Consider the following 18,098-nt stretch of genomic DNA (forward strand, 5'->3'; position numbering starts at 1 on the left):
TAAAAAAAAATAGTTATTACACAAAAATAAAATACGAATGCAACATACTTCCCTAAAGCAATATTTATCGTATATGTAACTATAGTTACATATATGTACATATGTACGCAGATAAGTTTAACATTTATCCACACACCTCTGGCGGGTTGTAAAATTCTTTTGGCCCTAATACGTAGGTCAGAGAAAGTAAAAATTGATTATCCACCTAATTCGAAATTTAGGTCATAACTAGAAATATGGTATATCTATGTATGTAGATATAGTTGTGTACACTTCAGCACTACAATACTTTAAAAGTATACTTTTTTTATGGCGTACCTTTAGTTTACCGCTCAAAATATTTCAAAGCTTATCAGAGCTGGCCAAACAACGGGCAGGAATGCTATAGACTTCAGTGGCTATGGAGAATGCAATGGAAATGGCGACGATGACGATAACGAATGTTGCTAGTGGGAGAAGGGAATGGCAACAGTAGAAGTGCACTATATAACTCTTTAAATGCCTGTTCAAACATTCAAAATAATATTATGCCAAGTCTTAGTAGAAGGCAGGAAAAATATCTGCCCGGCTAAAAGCAGGCGACCAATTTCGAGTTCCCGCCGAGGAAACGTCCAAGAAATGGAGCGTGCTGCCGAGCCGGTTGAAGTAATGTAATTGTAAGGATACGGTCTACGGAGTACATCTATACATAAAGTATTCTTCTGGAGGCAATAGCCGAGCGGTCAAGTCAAGCCTTAATAGCATAAAAGGAGCTTATATAATTTTCGCACGCCGCTTCTACTCGTACAAGATAGACACTGTGATATATACTTTTTCAGAGTCCGAAAAATGTTTCTTCCTAATTATTGTGCTTTGGGGCAATTTTAATGTGTTCAAGTGCCTGATCTCCGCGACCTGAAGATGGACATGTTACAAAATGAATTTTAAAGAACACCAATACAAATAGTTTTGACAACATAAAAACCCCTGAAACCAAGTATATTTTTTTCTCGCTGTGCTGGTAAATACTTTATGTGTGTCGCCGGGGCTTACGTGTGCGCGTGTGCCATAAAATAATCGACCTAGTTAAGACCTCGCCGCCTCGTTTTCTTTTCGCCTTATGCCTGGCACTTGGCGCATGCAACAGCAAAAAGTCACTCAAAATAGAGAGAGAAGTGAGAAAAGGGAAAGTGGAAACCTGCATGCCAAAAACGTCGTCAACTAAAACAAAAGCAACGTGAAATCAAAGTGTGGGAGGGTCGATGCCGGGACGGGAGAGTGTGGGAGGGTGGCAGTGGTACAAGTGCGTGCCGGCTTTTCGGGGACTGCCTTAAAAATAAACGCGACATTGCTGGAATTTGGTGTGTACGCCAACTCCAACCGGAAATGCCATTTTTGCTGGCTGCTCAACTTTTTGTTGGTTCAATAAAGCCTGACGGGGGAGTGGGAGCTGAGAAAAGAGGAGGGACACAGGGTCGTTGGCAAGGGCAGGGAGAGGAGCTGTGGACGTTCCTTTAAGTATTTTGAATGCGCCTATAAATCGCCAACTTTCGGTTGAATTGGCAGTGCATACCTAAAATGTGTTACCATAGAAGAGAATTGCTATTATTAAAAACTTAACTTGCTTAACTTTAAAAAAAAAGTCCCCCTTCTCCACTCATAATCGCCACGCCTTTTTTTGTATTTACCCGGTTTATGGCAGGGTAATATTATTATTACTCATAGCCACAAGTTCCCTGATTATAAATGTATTTTAATTAGTTATTTCTGACCACCCAGACAGATGGAATCTATTGGCATCCACGCACCACGTTGTATATCGTGTATATTGTGTATCGAAATGTTAACATTATTTTAACTCCAAAACAATTTTCAACTTTATTAATTCTTAATACCGGAATAGCGAAGTGTTGAGTGCTCTTATGCTTAATGACTTTATGCTTTGAATTTGTCTCCATTAAGCTTCAATTTCATGTGACACCTTCATTCATTCCAATGCAAATTTGACTACACCTGAATAGACCTAGCAGCAAAATAGAAACGAATGGCCAGCATACTGGGGATGCTATATGGTAACTACACGGGCCTAATACTGCTGAGTGAATATGTGTGATTGTGGGTGTGTGCCCGTATGTATGAGATTGACTTTGTCCTCCAAAATGGTGCAAATTGTCAGGCAGGAAAATTGCAATAATTATATTTCATTAAGCTAACCAACCTCAAAAGGCAGCGATTTTAGTGACAAGTTTCTGCCCCGAAGTAGGTAATTATTTAGTGCTTTGTTCACTTAACTACACAAGTAAGCCACTCTACCAAAAGCAACATCCGCAACATCCTCAAACATTTGCAGCATAAACAGAAACGGCGGCGGCAACACCAACGTGGTTTTTACTCATTTACTTAATTGAGTTGTCGTTTCCGTTGTTGTGCTCCATTTTGTTGCATATGGGCTTGTTTCTTTTGTGGCCAAGTTTGCGGACGGGGCCAAAAAGCCCACTGGGGTGGGCGTGGAATGGTTGACTGCTGTTATTGCTGCCACTGCCCTTGCTGTTGGCATAATTTACGACTGTAATTGTCGCACATCGTGACTTTGCCGGGACTTTTGTTTTGTCCCGTCGTCTGCCCTCTAGCTGGTTTCGTTCTTTGAGCGAGTACCCAATGTACGGTAACACAGGTAGAAAGTCAAGCGCCTCTCTTGACGCAAATTGTCTTCGGCAATCAGCAGCATTTTCAACTCCTTTCAGGCAGATTGGACAAGACAAGAGGCAGAGAAAAGTAAAGGATTAAAAAATAGGGTAGCAGCAAAAAAAGAGCAAACGTGGCGTATACGTATTATTAATGGGTTTATTTCTGATTTATTTATTTTAAGTTTAGCATCGATTCTTAGGAAAATCATCGGATGAACAGAAAAAAGGTTTAATGCTTACTTTCTAATAAAATTTGTATTGCCATCGAGTTCCACCATTTCCACTTATATCTTAAAGATTAATATGATACATACATTGTGAAGAATAAGGAAATTTCAGACAACGAAACAAAATGGGCATATATGTAGATGTTATTACCATTTCCGGCTACTGGGAACCTTTCACGTATTTCGGAGTTATAATTTATAAATCTCCCGCGATGGCAAAAAATTTCAGTCGGTGTAAAAAGCTTTTGATTTACAGTCAACCATCACGTAATAAAATGCGCGCATTCAGTCGAAATGTATTCATTTTAGCCAGCAACCACACAATGGCTAACAACAACGACGCAAACATAAAATTGCTTCATAGATTCAGCCAGAGATGTGCGATAAACATTAATAAAAAGTTTGCTGCAAAAATATATAATAAAGTACGCCTGTTTTCTATGAAGTTTTATAGAGTCATGAGCCCTCTAAACAAAAAATAAACCAAGAGGATTACATCCTTGACCTTATTTACTCTATTTTTAGGGGTCTTACAAATAATGTGCGGCAATTAAAGCTAAAGGGGTAAAATTTGTACGAGGAGAGAGTCTTGTTAAAGTATCATTAATGACAGCAGTAAGAGCCGTGGGATAGTGGTGCACTGAGAGAAACCACTATGCATATTTTTATGCCACTCAAAGCCATCAGTTATACATTTGCAGGGACTGCGGCAGCCGAAGCGACAACTAAAAGTCCCCGAAATGCACGTCAGTTCGCCGCATTTCCGGCCTTGACCGATATTCAAGCGCTAAACACCGAAACAAAGGCATTCAACTCACACAGGCAGGCGAGAACATACACCCGCAGCTATGTCGAAAAGGTAGCATAGGAACGAAAAGAAATGGGACTCATTTACTCCTGCACTTTGATGCATGATATAAAATTTAAATTGAAAAATTTAAATGATAAATTTCAGAGACAAAGCCACATAGAGCCGCTGAAAAGTAGGCAACGTAAATCAAACAACTTAAAATTCAAATAAAACTATATTTCAGTTATACATTTATATCCATCTTTCGAAATGTATTACCATATTCAGTTTATGTACTATTATAGATATATATAACCTGAACTATAAAAATAAATCAATAAAAATAAATCAATCAATTTAATCAAGGAGCCATCTGTTCCCGCAGTTAGCTTTCTTTTAGGTTTTGCGGCAAGTTCTCTTTCAGTTTCAAACCGCAGACTTGGCTGAGATTCATTGATGATTAATTCCTTCGATTGCAGAGATTCTTGGGATTTTTGCTCGATTATAATAATAACATGCACATTTCCAGCGAAGTCACACTATTTCGGGGGCTATTCAGGTGGGTTGAGATGCACACGTGACAGGTGAAGACGAGGGGAGGCGCGTACAGGCAGAGGCTGCGACGGCAGAGGTGCCTCCATTTATAGGTAGCTAGACAGAGAGTGAGGTTGATCGAGAGTGAGGTTGAGAGAAAAATCACATTGTTATCCATTCAAGATAACCCATTCGAGAAGTCCACAACAAGTTTAATAAATATATAAAATAATAATAAATAAATAAATTTTTAAATGATTCAGATGTTAAGCATAGAGCTTTTATTCCCTTCATCGCCGCCCCATCTCCCTAGTTTAACTAACGATTTAAAATGTTGTATTTTTTTAAGTGAATTGCCTAGACAAGGCGCTGATAAATGTGAGTTGCCAAGGGAGGCCGAAAGGGCAGCTTCCATGTAGCTTCATAAACGCAACAATGACATGGGGGCAACAAAAGCATGCCGATAGCTCACTGCACCACACCATCTCCTAGAAGGAAACCCATCCGAGCGCCTTGCATTCTGCTTCACCGCTAGGCAAGATGCATTAAATCCACTTTCCATTCGGAGCCGAAGATTCACTGCTCTTGCTGGCGGATTTCCTTTCTCTAAGTAAAGTGAACAAAAATTCGTAAATCTACAAGGAGAAATGGCTTTTAAGGCATACATTCCCCTGAAATGGTGTGTGCCATGATTTTGAAAAGGTGGTATTGATTGAAGATCGAGAGAATTTATTAAATTGAAATCCTGAACTAAGCTCCTACGGCAAAGTTGAAGTTAAAGGCAAGGATTATTTCTTGCGTCGCATCCTTTTTTTATTTTTCACTTCCAATAATAATCTGATATTTAAAAACAACATGATTACTAGATGTTCTCAGAAGTAAATGTACCTTTTTCGACAGCAACAAATGCGAAGAACCGCTTTCAAGCTCAAAAAGGAATTTATGTGTCTTTATGTGGATTTCATTAAGCCCATAAGCAGCCTGCAGAATAGCATTGGAGAAGGAGGAGCGGACAGCAAGTGAGGAGCGTGTGGAGCACCTACTCAAGTCGACGCCAGCTCCCAGCGGCACCTCACGAGGTAACAAAGCACAAAGACTGCCAGGTGAAAGATTCTCAAGAGAGTGGGGAAAAGAGTGCGGTGAGGAGTGTGTTTGTTTTCCTGGTTCTTTTGTTTGTTTGTGTTCCTGTGCGTCTGCGGGCAGAGCAATGCTTGCATAGTTATTTTTCTTTTGCAATATTTAAGTAAAATATTTCTGCAAGTCTTTGGCTATGCGCTAAGTAGGTCAGCCAGTGCCCAGCACCGCCCACAAACTCAATTTATTTGAAGAGCTGCAGCTGCTGACCGGGTACCACAATTGAGAAACAAGTCAAAAACATTCGCGTTAGCATTGGCCGAGCAAAATTCACTTGAACCTAATCAAATTAAAATTAATTAAAATTAACAAGCAAGCAGCCGGCAAGCCGAAAGAATCCCAACACCCACATTACTTCGTCAGCGACAACCGCCATCGAAGTACACATAGACAATTGGCCTAAAACGACACCTCGTCTCACATTGATTATTAGTAAATTTTGTTCTTAAATTCCTTAAATGTTTAAAGAGAACAATCGTAAGAAATAAGAAAATTCTGTCAAGCATATTTATAATTACTCAATAATTATAAATTATGTTCCTTTTTGACGGTTGAGAAGTATAACACAATAATAAAATTAAAGCTTAAATGTAGTTTTTAATATACATATGTACGAATATCAAAAATCACATAAGTTCCCAAGACTTTTTTCAAGTGTCTGCCACAGCAACGACGAAAAAGCGACGTCAATGTCGACATGCCAAGCGCATGAATAACGTATTTTTCGTTTTTCCCAGGGCCGCTCTTCTTTCTCACCTCTTCGGGCGACAGTTGTCGTTGTTGTTGCAGGCGGTTAAGGCGGTTAAGGTGCGGCAATTAGTAAATTGAGTCGCCGCGCCCCCTGCCCCCTGAAATGTCGTTGATAGGCGCAGACTTTTAGGCAAACCATGCACACCTACACCAGGGGGGAAAAACTCTAGTAGGTTAATGAAAAAGACGGCCTCCCGGAAATGGGTGGTAAAGGATGGTAAAGAAGAGAAAGTACATAATGTACATAAAAATGTGCAAGTCCTGGTTTGCTGCTCACTTACTTGCTAATATTTACAGCATATTATTGGCTGAACACTGAATAATTTGATCAACCTAATTTATTATTATTTTTTAAATATGACATAATACGGTGGTTTCTATGCAGAGTAAAGTTCCGCTTTATATGTAATTATAGCTACCAATAACGACTGAAAATATTTTACAATATTTCAGAATACCACAACCCCTTTTTTCCCGTGCATTTTACGCCGATCAACTGCGGGCTTTTTTGAGAGCGCAGATAATGAAAACAGCCGAGCAAATCGAGTTGAGTCACCGAGGCGCTTTTAACGGGCCCACTCACCTGACGCTGCCCACACACCCAGCTGTTTCTCTATTCACTCTCTCTTGTATAGAAGAGGGTGTTGATCGGCTCAGCGGCAACTAACCGACAGGTAGATAAAACAAAATGGAAAATTAAGTGGGAAGCGCGCTGCAGGCCGGTGATCGGCGCCACCAAGAGGCACAGCTGAGGCGTAACCGAGTTGTCTAGCCAAAAAACTAGCCAGTGCTACTCGAAACACTAAATTTTCCCCATTTCACCAGGTTTCCCCGTTGACACCCGCTCCTTCAATGCACAATGGCAAGCGTTATAAACATTGCAAATGTGCGGTGCACATCTTCTGTCGTTTTTTTTTATATTTTATTAGCACAAGGTTAGGAAGGGAACGGGCGAGTGGAGGTGAGAAGAAGGCGAAGATGAGGCACAAATGGCAAAGCCCGACGACTTTTTTGTTATTGATAGATTGCTCCGAATGCCCACAAACGAAACCGAACCTCAGGCCAAAAAACCAAGTGGAATGAGAGGAGGACGAATGCAAAAATAACCGAAATTTTGTGACACAAATAAGGTAAAACTTCTATATGAAGCGAATAATGAATCGAGGAATTTTAATCCGTGGTACACAGGGAGACTACTATATAGAGCCATAGAATTTAAAATCTTCTACAATAGTCCGAGCTTAACTATTAATAACATTAACATCCTAACTGAAAGATATTGTAAAGCTCTGGGAATCTGCATGCTACAAAAACATCATAAAAAAGCAAAAATTTCAAGTTTTTTTTATTTCTGTGGACAGTTATCCTATTTCTGTAAATAGTTTTCCAAACTAAATATTTAAAATATTGTTCAAATGTTGTGTTATTTACGGTATTTAATTTATTAAGCTAATTAACCCCCTCCACGCACTCGGGTACAAAGCTTTGGCTTGAAAGAGACAGCCGCAGAAAGAGCGAATAGAGGGAAAGGCGCGCTCAGCTGAGCGAATGACGCTTCTAAAGCGCGACTTGAGGCGTGGGTAAACGTTGCCAGCTTCTACTCACGTCATAGATGCTTCGCACAGACGCTTACTCACGGCCAGCGCCCGCAACGTTAGTGTTGGTGTCTTCGCCTGGCCGGCTATACAAATTTTTGTGTGGTCTGTCTTTGTGTGGGTGGCGCTTACAAGGCTGTTTACTGCACATTCACAAAGGCCCGGAGACTAAACACCAAAGCTGCGACCAGAGCAATGGCAACACGCGGCTGTTGCTTTTGTTTGGCAGCCCAGAAAAGTGTATTTTAAAAAATCGTTGCCACCATGCCCTGCCGCCCACGCACAGTGGAGCAACCTTCCGGCGGGCACACAATTATATCAAAGCGTTAAGAAACTATAATACCCTGCAAGGGAATAAAAAGAAAGGAAGCTAACTTAAATAGTTTGAAATCGGACTAAAAAGTTTTAAAAGTTCCTAAACTAGTTTAATAGAAAGATGGGGAGTTTTAGCACACTACGATTTTAGCAGTGTACTAGACTTTAGGGTTAAAATCTTGGCAACGATCGAGAGAAATAGAGAGTGTGGGCGAAGAATTCATAGCATGCGCCGCCGGCAGCGTTCCATAAAAATGTGTTGTTTATGCTTTCTGACCAATTTTCGCCCGCAACACCGCACAAATAAAAAATGTCTTGGAAACGGGCCCACAAATATGATCGCGAGAAGCAGCTGCAAAAGCTTCTTCTTCCTCTTCGTTTTCAGAGCGAGGGAGTTGATTGCTTTTTCCCTTTTGTTTGCAGCCTTTCCGCGAATTTCACACATGTTTTATAAGTCATTCAATGCAATTAATTAGCGTAATTTTTATAAATAAAAGAAACGCATTCCAATCAGAATTGATATGATATCTCCAAACTGACGAGGAAAAACAGTCGGAAATTATGTAATTCCCGCATTCCTGATACTCCAACCATAATAATAGTTAATGCCAAAAGAAAAGTGTAAGAGCCACCCACACTCTGCCACATTTTCTGTCTGATTGGGAGGTGCGGCCCACACACACGCATACATTACCTTGTTCTCTTGTTTCGTTTGTTTGCCTTCGCTCTCTTTCGCTCTCGCTAGCGCCCGGTTCTAGCAGCCGTTTTTTTGTTGCTGCTGCTGGTTCTTCTCCAGCCGACGGATCCCAAATGTTTCCATTTCAGGTTGGTTTCGCCACCAGGAGTGGGTTTCATTGAAATTAAGCACAATGCGTAATAGCTAACTACGCCAACAACAACTATTGCTTATTAGATTTCACATTCACAGTTGGAAATTACCACACGCGCACAGGGACGCTCGCTAAAGTGCAACTGCCGGCGTTGTCGGAACGGGCGGGGGTCGGGGACGAAGACGCCTACGCCGCGAAGGAATCGAATACATACGTATATACTACTCACCGCGAAGGGCGAAGGAATTGAAGAAATACATATTTACGTATATACTTGATGCACTTTCCGCGACGTGTTCCCCAATTTTTTCCGAAGGCAAACGCGCTGTTTCACTCGTATTTAAAGGTTTCTAGAGAGAAATCTGTTAGCAATGCAATTCCGAATTAGCCAGAGCGCACCCGAGCGGTTTTGTCACGTTCATTTCGAATTAACTTTGTTATTAGCTCGTTTTTTACTCATCAAGCGCGACACGACCCACGACCTAATCAGAATTTAGCTATTTTCCCACTATATTTATTTTTATATTTTTTGCCCAAATATCAAAATCGCCATATTTTTGTTTGATATATTTCGGTATTTTCTCCTTGGTCACTCTGAACTTCAAAGTCTGGCACTTTTGGTCGCTGGGACCGAAAAGTCTGGCAACGCTGGTCGCTCGTGCCGCGGCGTTGCCAGACTTTTCGGTCCCAGCTAACAGTGCTGCCAGACTTTTCGGTCCCAGCTAACAGTGCTGCCAGACTTTTCGGTCCCAGCGACCAAAAGTGCCAGATCAAAGTAAAATTTGGCTCGTTAACAGACTTTGCTTTGCATCCTGGTCACACTTAACTTGTAGGTAACGTATATTTAAACCCTTCAAAATGTACTAAATAAATGTTTAAAACATTATCTCCGGTTGCCTACATATATAGTGGATAGAGTAGTCAGAGGAGTATCAGAAAGGTGTACAGAATTCAGCCAAATTTCGAAAGGATAATTTAAGCAGTCCGAAGCTTGCTCTTTATTATATTTTATCATGGAATATAACCATTGACCAAATTCATAATCTATTTTATAATTGGTGCGAATTACTGGCGCAACCACAAAACTTACAACATAAACTTATTGTTCTTCTCAGAAAGATGCTTCGAGGAGCGCTTGGCGTCGAGGAAGAGAGAGTGCACATCCTCGATGTCGTCCTTGCTGATCTGGCTGCGACCGTTCACTTTGGACATCTGGTGAGCAGGGGTCAAGAGCTGCACGGCATAGCGCAGCGTGGAGTTGGTTCCAATCTCGCTCAGACGACCGAAGGCGGACTCCTCCAGCTGAAGACCCTCCGTCTGGGCGCGCAGCTTAATGATCTGCTCCATGTCGGCGGTGGAATAGAGTAGCGTGCGGATGATCAAAAGGCGATCTAGCAGATCCAGGGGAATGCCATGCGGCGAGATTATGTCGGTGGTGCCACTGTAAAATATTTGGACAACTATCAACTTGGGCCTTCCAATTTAAGCAGGTACTATAAAGGAGCTAGTGGTTGTCCCATAAACAAACGGACTTGTAGTTGCCAAGACAGCACGTAACATGGGGAACTTGAAATGCTACCCTAAATGCCAACTCTTACCGAATCACACAGCGTCCGCGGTTGGTGGCAAAAATCACAATTGGGGCTATGGGGGACTCCAGCGACTTGTGCAGATAGGTAAAGGTCTCCAGGTCAAGCATGTGAATTTCATCGATGAAAAGGACACCTGGAACTAGCTCTGCTATTCCCTGGTCAATGTACTTGTTCACCACCTTGTTGATCTCCAAGCGTAGTTTGTCTAGAAATTTAAAAGTATTAGGACACCTTATTTATACACACAGCAAAAAAAAAAAAAGATCTCACCGGTAATCTCGGTCTTTTTTGGTTTCATAAGTTGGCCCATCATAGAAAGCACATCCTGGCCGCCCTGCGGGCGAGCATTGGCCACATCCAGGTCATGTAGAGTGACATCCTGGATCACTTCCTTCTTTTTGTGGACATCGCCTTTGGGCAGAGGCACGTACTCCTCGGTTTCTAGATCGAATTCAGTGGCAAAAGTGTCGCTGCGTCCCTGGCGCTTGACTGCTCCACTGTTAGCCTCTATATATATGACATCCCCCACTTCCACCTTCTCCTTTTGCAAGGCATCGAAGATGCTTGGATCGAGCTTCAGCTGTTTGGTGCCCTTGGCCGTCTTTAGGCCGATGACCACGTTGCTAATGGTTTTGCCATAGCCACCCATGGGATTCTCGGTTTCCACGGGAGTTAGTTCCGTGACTTCGCCCTCATAGACCTCCTTGGTCTCGCGGATGCGGAGCCCGATGGAGCGGCGAAAGTTCTCCATCAAAACCTCGGTTTTCTTGATCTCGTTGCTGAATACCTCGGAGCCCACCATAGGGCAGAAGGGCACCTTGTTGCCCAGTTCCTGGGCGATGGCCAGGGCGATGGCGGTCTTGCCGGTACCCGGCGGGCCAGCCAGCAGCAGGGCTCTACCGGCCATTTTCTTTGACTTGATCAGATCTACCACGATGCCGGCTGCCTCGCGGGCCGCTTTCTGGCCCACTAGTCCGGCCGCGCTCTGCAGGGCAGCTCCGGCCTCGTCCAGTCCAAGCCCTTTCACGTGGCTGTGGGCGGCAATGCGCTGGGTGCGCACGGTGCTTTTTACTTCCTCGATCTTCATTCTGGCCTTTTGTATTAGAGCTGTTTCCTGATGGGTAAATGTTTCTTCTAATGCTCAATAAAACAAATTTGTTGTCAAGTCAACGAAAACTTTTTTGCCGGCATGGAAAACTAGACAGCGATATTACTATCGATATAAACGATGTTTTTAGTGAGGCGACAGTCTGTATCGATACGCACTACATAGGTATCTGGTATTTTTCAGCGAACTATCGATTCTCCCAAGTCTGGCCTCACTGCTGAGCCCATTTGCAAGCATTTGTAAAAAATATACAGAAATTTATTTATTATATGCACCAGCTTCGATATTAACAATTCCATTGCGACAATGAGTTCGACGCGCCCGTTTTGCTTTGTGTGCGGCAAGATCAAGTCCGTGGGAGTCTTCCAGTTGATTGAAGGTAGGGACTGCGTGGGGCTTTCTTGGTGGGAAAATGTAATGGTTGATATTTTTTATAGGCTGCATAGTGCCAGGCACTTTCAAACCGATTAAAGACATACTGAAATACTTTGAGAAGATCATAAACCAGCGCCTGGACCTCACACCCAGCTCAGCCGCCTGTCGGGACTGCCTGGAGTACCTTTTCAACTACGACAGGCTGGTGCGGAACCTCAGTCAGGTTCAGCGTCAGATTGCAGACGCGCTTCTAGGATGCCGTCAAGGAGAGGGCACAGACGATTGCAAGCCAACGGGCAAGAAGCGGGTCACCAAGCCCAGCGTCCAAGTGCCGGCCTTCCAGATCCTACATCCCACGCAAAATAAGCAGGTGGAGGTTCCACAGTCCTCGGCCGCAATGTTGGAGGCCATGAAGGAGGAGGAAGTACAGGAGGAGGAGTTCATGAAGGAGGAGATGCTGGATGATGATTTCCGGTTTAGCGAGGCGGAGGCGGAGGACAGCATGTCCTCGTCTGAGGAGATGTTCTTTGAGAACATGGATATACCGTGCCACATTTGCGGAGAGATGTTCTCCAGTCAGGAGATCCTAGACAGGCACATCAAGACTGACAATTGTCAGAAGAATGAGTTTACTACCTGCAACATATGCGGTCTGAAGGTCAAGGACGACGAGGTTCTAGACCTGCACATGAATCTACACGAGGGTAAGACGGAACTGGAGTGTCGCTACTGTGACAAGAAGTTCTCCCACAAGCGCAACGTGCTGCGTCACATGGAAGTACACTGGGACAAGAAGAAGTATCAATGCGATAAATGTGGCGAGCGTTTCTCGCTCTCCTGGTTGATGTACAACCACCTAATGCGGCACGATGCTGAGGAGAATGCTCTGATTTGCGAGCTGTGCCACCAGCAGTTTAAGACTAAGCGCACCTACAAGCATCACTTACGCACCCATCAGGCCGATCGACCGCGTTATCCGTGTCCCGACTGCGAGAAGTCATTTGTGGACAAGTACACTCTTAAGGTGCACAAGCGCGTCCACCAGCCGGCAGTGAAGGAGGACAAGACCGCCGCTGCAGCTTTATATTAAAGTATTACGTTTAGTTATCTATAAGCAACTTATCATCCGTACGCATAAGTACATAAACACCCGTATGTATCATAAATTTAAATCTCTCATTATCCCGGAAATTCCATTCCCTCCTAACTTTATTATCTTGAACCAAAACAGGTAAAATCGGGGATTTAGTCGGAATTCTCTAAAATGGGAGTTACCTCCGATGGATTTTGGCAATAAAGTAGGCAGATGTCTTTTCTCAACTGTCGTAGTGCACCGTCTACCTGTTAGTTTGCACATATAAGAACATCGTCTGCTGTGTGGCCTCCTTAGTCGAAACGTTCATCCTCGCCAGTGTACACCTTGAAAAATGAATGCATTATTTATTCAGTTAAATGCGTGCAGTGAGCTGATTGCAGAAGGTTCCCGCAGCATGAATATTGGCTGGCTGAACGAGTTCTGCGCCAACTTTCTGGATTTCGCCACCAACCTCAAGGCGCAATTGCCGGAATTGGCTCCGTGCGGCGACAACATAGATGTCGAGACAATCTTCCTGTGTCTCCACCAGGTGGTTTGCTGCATCCCTCATCTAGAAAAGGGAATCAGGTTGGACGCGTCGCAGATGACAAAGCATCATTTTCTCGATCGATTGGACTGGTGTATCCGCCGGCTGCTTATCTCCGTGACGCAGCTAGAAACTAGTCACAATGCCGAAAAGTGCCTGGAAGATACTTCGTTCGTAGAGCTGATGGATTTGGCGTTGGAGCGTTTGGATGCATATATGGAAAAACTGACTGAAGGAAGTAGTAACTCCATACATATTTTTGAGGAAAGCTTTTTGGAGGATTCCTATCCGCTGGCCAGTATAGTGAATCACATTGTCCGTCATGCGTTGGCGTTTGCTAACGTTGCAATTTCAACAGACAAAAAGGCCTTGTCGGCACTTTGCGAGACCTTGCTTGGCGAATGCGCAACATTCCATGAGAAGGAAGGCGATCCTAATCGTGGTCATCGTAAGCTAGAAGCCCTCTCCTTGGAACGGGCGCTCTATGCCCTGGAATCGTACCTTAATGAGGCCCTCCTGCACCTGCTTTTCGTCGGCCTAATCGAGTTTGAAAACACATCAGTGGCAAAATTAAAGGAAGCAGTGCAGTCGGGATCTTCTACTGCCCATGAGCTGATAGGCTCATTCGACACCAATATGGATCGCATCCAGCAGATCGGAGTGCTGGCCATAGCGTTCTCCCAGAATATAAAAACCAAGACGGTCGTGCGCAGTTGCCTCGCTTCCTTGGAGTCTTTGGACGCCTGTATCGTTCCGGCTCTGCAGTTGCCGGAATCATTAACGTCCGCACTTCACGCCAAAATCCTAGAGGACCATTTCAATGAAGAGATGTCGATCTTCCGCAATATCATCCACGAGATCACCGACAGTTGCTCGCTGATTAATAATTACCTAGATATGCTGGCAGAAAGTATACAAATGCTGGATAAAAACCAACTATTGTTGATTGTTCAGATGGGCAATGTGTTAGTGGATCATTTTCAGTTACCCGCTAATTATTCTGTCCTCGGCGACGATGGCAAGCGGGTATACAAGGATTTCATACTGATCCTTCGAGAATGTAAAGCAGTTGTCAATTTGGCCTTTTCAATCGACCCAAAGCGAATTGCTAAGCGCCTCAAGATGTTGTATTCGGTCCTTGCAAAGCTGAGGAATTCTATTTGTAAGGATACCTTGGAAGACAATTCCATCTCATCCAAAGATTTAGAGCCCTGTGGCAGCAGAAGCACCTTTATCAGAAAAAGCCGATCGGAGTCCTTTGTAAAAAACTGCAAAAATTCAACATATACGCAGGATATGGTCAGCAAGGGCGACCTGATTAGTTTTCAGATTACAGAGATTCTTAATTCTTCAATAAACCCTTTGTAAATATATAATAATTAATTGCATTGATACCGATAATTGTATAGATTTAAGAACAAACGACAGTTGTAATCGATATATCGAATGTAGCTGAGATCAAAAAAAGAGTATTAGCCGACCACATAATACACAAAAATAATTGTAAATTATTAAATAATTATTAAATTCCAAATATATAAATAAAAAGGTATTCAATGTCAAATTGCAATGGCTTTTGAACGGAGCGGCATATTTGGTAGATCCAAATTTGTGAATTGCTGGAACGTCCGGCAGAGAAAATACCAGAAATACTATCGCGCCGCCTTTGCAGCCCTGGAAATGCTCACGGTTGCATTCAGGCGTTTTGGTATAGTTTCGATATCACATTTTTTGCCAACTCTATTAAATTTTATACACAAAATCCATTTCCCCGGGCAAAGCACGAATTGTAAACAAAATACTGGACATCAAGCCGCAATGGACTCGTGTTTCTTTTGTGGCGCCGTCGAGCTAGGCTCTGGTACCAGCCGCTACGAAAAGCTGTCGGCCAAAGTGCCCTCGTCGCAGAAGACAGTCTCCTTGGTGCTCACGCACCTGGCCAACTGCATCGGCTCGCCGCTGGACGTGAAGACTAATTCCCGCCTTTGTCCGCGCTGCTTCAGCGAGCTGTCCGACTACGACACCATTATGGTCAATCTGATGACGACACAGAAGCGGCTCACTAATCAGCTGAAACACGCCCTTAAGTCGGATTTCGATCTGCCAGAGTCCGGCGAGGATCTTCTGGTGGAGGAGGAGGAGGAGGTGCCCCTGGAGGAGGAGGACACGGATGCCGATGCCGAAGCGGAGGCCCTGTTCGTGGAGCTAGTTAAGGACCAAGAAGACTCTGATACCGAGATCAAGCGCGAATACGAAGACGACGACGAGAATGAATTCCTCTGCGAGGTGGAGGTGGGTGAGCCCGAGGGAAGCTTATCCAAGGGCGACGGCGAAGACAAGCCCATGCGAAAACGTGTCAAGCAGGAGTGCAGCACCTGCGGAAAGGTGTACAATTCGTGGTATCAGCTCCAGAAGCACATCAGTGAGGAGCACTCCAAGCAGCCCAACCATGTCTGCCCCATCTGCGGGGTAATACGTCGCGACGAGGAGTACCTTGAACTGCACATGAACGTGCATGAGGGCAAGACAGAAAAGCAGTGCCGCTACTGCCCAAAGAGCTTCTCGCGTCCAGTAAACACACTGCGTCACATGCGCATGCACTGGGACAAGAAGAAGTACCAGTGCGAAAAGTGCGGACTTCGCTTCTCGCAGGACAATTTACTGTACAACCACCGTCTGCGGCACGAAGCTGAGGAAAACCCCATCATTTGCAGCATATGCAATGTGTCGTTCAAATCACGAAAGACCTTTAACCATCACACCCTAATTCACAAGGAGAACCGGCCCCGCCACTACTGCTCCGTGTGCCCCAAGTCTTTCACCGAGCGATACACCCTCAAGATGCACATGAAGACTCACGAGGGCGACTTGGTCTACGGCGTTAGGGAGGAGGCTCCCGCCGACGAGCAGCAGGTGGTGGAGGAGCTGCATGTGGACGTGGACGAATCGGAGCAGGCAGTTACCGTGATTATGTCGTCGGACAATGACGACAACAGCGGCTTTTGCCTGATCTGCAGCACCAACTTCGAGAACAAAAAGGAGCTGGAACACCACTTGCAATTCGATCATGACGTTGTCCTAAAATAAACAAATTATATTTAACTGAAAATAAGCTATCGTACGCTAGCATATTCCCTTCTTTATCCTTCATTAAATTGTAGATATCGATGTCCCTTCAAAGTATAAATTTCTGGTATCCAAGAGGCATCGAGAGTTAATACAATTTGTGCTCGGTTAATTCGACTGCACTTAATTATGTGAATTAAAGATTCCAATGCTTATCATCGATTTGTACTAACACTTATAAAATACGAATAAAACAAAAATAAAACAATTTTCAACAATTCTATGACTTTTTGAGAAAGGGAAGTTCCGCAAAATAACTCCTACAAGTCACACAGCAAACGCCTTGGTTTATAATCGAGCTTCGGTTCTCCATAAAAAACAAAAAAAGCATACTCTTGTGTGTTTTTAACGTTTCAAACTTGTATTCCGACGTTACAACGTTATGAATCTTAAGCTTACTCGTTCTCTTGAGAACGCAGACGACCGTTGGGGTTAGTCAGGCGGATCGACAGCTGCTTGGCGCGCTCCACAATCTCCTTGCGCTTCTTTGAAGACACGCCGTGGGCGATCTCACCGCAGTATACGCGGTTCTGCATCAGCAGCACCTCCAGCTCCTTCACATTGTGCACCAGGAACTTCTTGAAGCCGGTGGGCAGCATGTGGCGGGTCAGCTTGTTGGAGCCGTAGCCGATGTTGGGCATCAGATACTGGCCCTTGAAGCGACGACGCACTCTGTTGTCGATACCCTTGGGCTTGCGCCATTTGTGCTGCAATGGCAACAAAATATGTGCTATCAGAAACTTGTCATTAAATTCAATAATTTCCACTCACCGACAACTTGGCATATCGATCCGACTGGTGGCGAATGAAGTGCTTGGTGCGCTTCTTCACAATCTTGGGTCTGTACGCCGGGCGAATGGTCATTTTGGAGCTGCAATACAGAAATGAAAAACACCTATTAGTCCTCTCGGCGCCAATGCAGTCACGAACCACTACATGTAATAAGTCAGAGGGGCCCGGGCCGGCTCTCAATGGAAAGCAGTCAACTCAGATGCGCAGAGCGCTAATTATTATAAAAAACGAAAAATAAATACACGTGGGCCTAATTTTTATGTACAGACCTCGCCGGAAATCAATAGCGAAAAGAGAGTGTGACCAGTGGGGATGTCAGAAACACCCCAAAAAAAGGCGATACATCGATATCTTCAAAGGCTACTAATTCCTCCTATTTTCGTATATCGAATATCGATATTTTGAAAAATACTAAAATGTATTCCTATCGGTCACACTGTGCTATCTTACGTTAACGTTACATTCGTTACGTTGAGTTGCGTTGCATGATTTATATGAACCTTTTTGTTATTTTCTCTTAAAATTATGATAAATATTTTTATTGCGAATTATTATATTATTCGTCTCCAGGCGCAAGGCAGTCCTGCGTTTTTTACAGCAATTATTAATATTAATGGCCGTAAACAAAACCAGCCCTGGTAG

General features: G+C 43.8%; 6 protein-coding genes across 6 annotated transcripts in view; 3 read left to right on the forward strand and 3 right to left on the reverse strand.

Annotated features, from left to right (window-relative positions):
• Nucleotides 1-9,315, reverse strand: part of Nuak (Nuak family kinase 1) — a 29,304-nt gene extending 19,989 nt beyond the window's left edge. The window contains exon 1 of the mRNA XM_017181364.2: nt 8,706-9,315. The gene's annotated coding sequence lies outside the window, so the exon portion shown is untranslated. The remainder of the gene's footprint in view (nt 1-8,705) is intronic.
• Nucleotides 9,316-9,801: 486 nt separating this feature from the next.
• On the reverse strand, nt 9,802-11,639 carry pont (RuvB-like helicase pontin). The gene is made up of 3 exons (XM_017181404.2): nt 10,704-11,639; nt 10,440-10,638; nt 9,802-10,282 (listed from the first exon to the last, which is right to left on the reverse strand). Exons 1-3 carry the CDS (start codon nt 11,518-11,520, stop codon nt 9,928-9,930), a joined length of 1,371 nt encoding a protein of 456 aa, XP_017036893.1. The 5' UTR covers nt 11,521-11,639; the 3' UTR covers nt 9,802-9,927.
• Nucleotides 11,640-11,737: 98 nt separating this feature from the next.
• On the forward strand, nt 11,738-13,313 carry Sry-beta (Serendipity beta). The gene is made up of 2 exons (XM_017181405.3): nt 11,738-11,920; nt 11,979-13,313. The coding sequence occupies exons 1-2, from the start codon at nt 11,848-11,850 to the stop codon at nt 13,004-13,006; spliced, it is 1,101 nt and encodes a 366-aa protein (XP_017036894.1). The 5' UTR covers nt 11,738-11,847; the 3' UTR covers nt 13,007-13,313.
• A 30-nt stretch (nt 13,314-13,343) lies between these two features.
• On the forward strand, nt 13,344-14,906 carry Sry-alpha (Serendipity alpha). The gene is made up of 2 exons (XM_070286386.1): nt 13,344-13,836; nt 13,897-14,906. Exons 1-2 carry the CDS (start codon nt 13,344-13,346, stop codon nt 14,904-14,906), a joined length of 1,503 nt encoding a protein of 500 aa, XP_070142487.1.
• Nucleotides 14,907-15,233: 327 nt separating this feature from the next.
• Sry-delta (Serendipity delta) lies at nt 15,234-16,882 on the forward strand. The gene has a single exon (XM_017181403.3). It carries the CDS (start codon nt 15,357-15,359, stop codon nt 16,623-16,625), a length of 1,269 nt encoding a protein of 422 aa, XP_017036892.2. The 5' UTR covers nt 15,234-15,356; the 3' UTR covers nt 16,626-16,882.
• Nucleotides 16,883-16,999: 117 nt separating this feature from the next.
• RpL32 (Ribosomal protein L32) lies at nt 17,000-17,778 on the reverse strand. The gene is made up of 3 exons (XM_017181406.3): nt 17,726-17,778; nt 17,436-17,535; nt 17,000-17,371 (listed from the first exon to the last, which is right to left on the reverse strand). The coding sequence occupies exons 2-3, from the start codon at nt 17,526-17,528 to the stop codon at nt 17,060-17,062; spliced, it is 405 nt and encodes a 134-aa protein (XP_017036895.1). The 5' UTR covers nt 17,529-17,535; nt 17,726-17,778; the 3' UTR covers nt 17,000-17,059.
• Nucleotides 17,779-18,098: the final 320 nt, after the last annotated feature.

Source organism: Drosophila kikkawai, chromosome 3R, assembly GCF_030179895.1.
Source record: "Drosophila kikkawai strain 14028-0561.14 chromosome 3R, DkikHiC1v2, whole genome shotgun sequence".
In the NCBI taxonomy this organism is placed as follows: Eukaryota; Metazoa; Arthropoda; class Insecta; order Diptera; family Drosophilidae; genus Drosophila; species Drosophila kikkawai.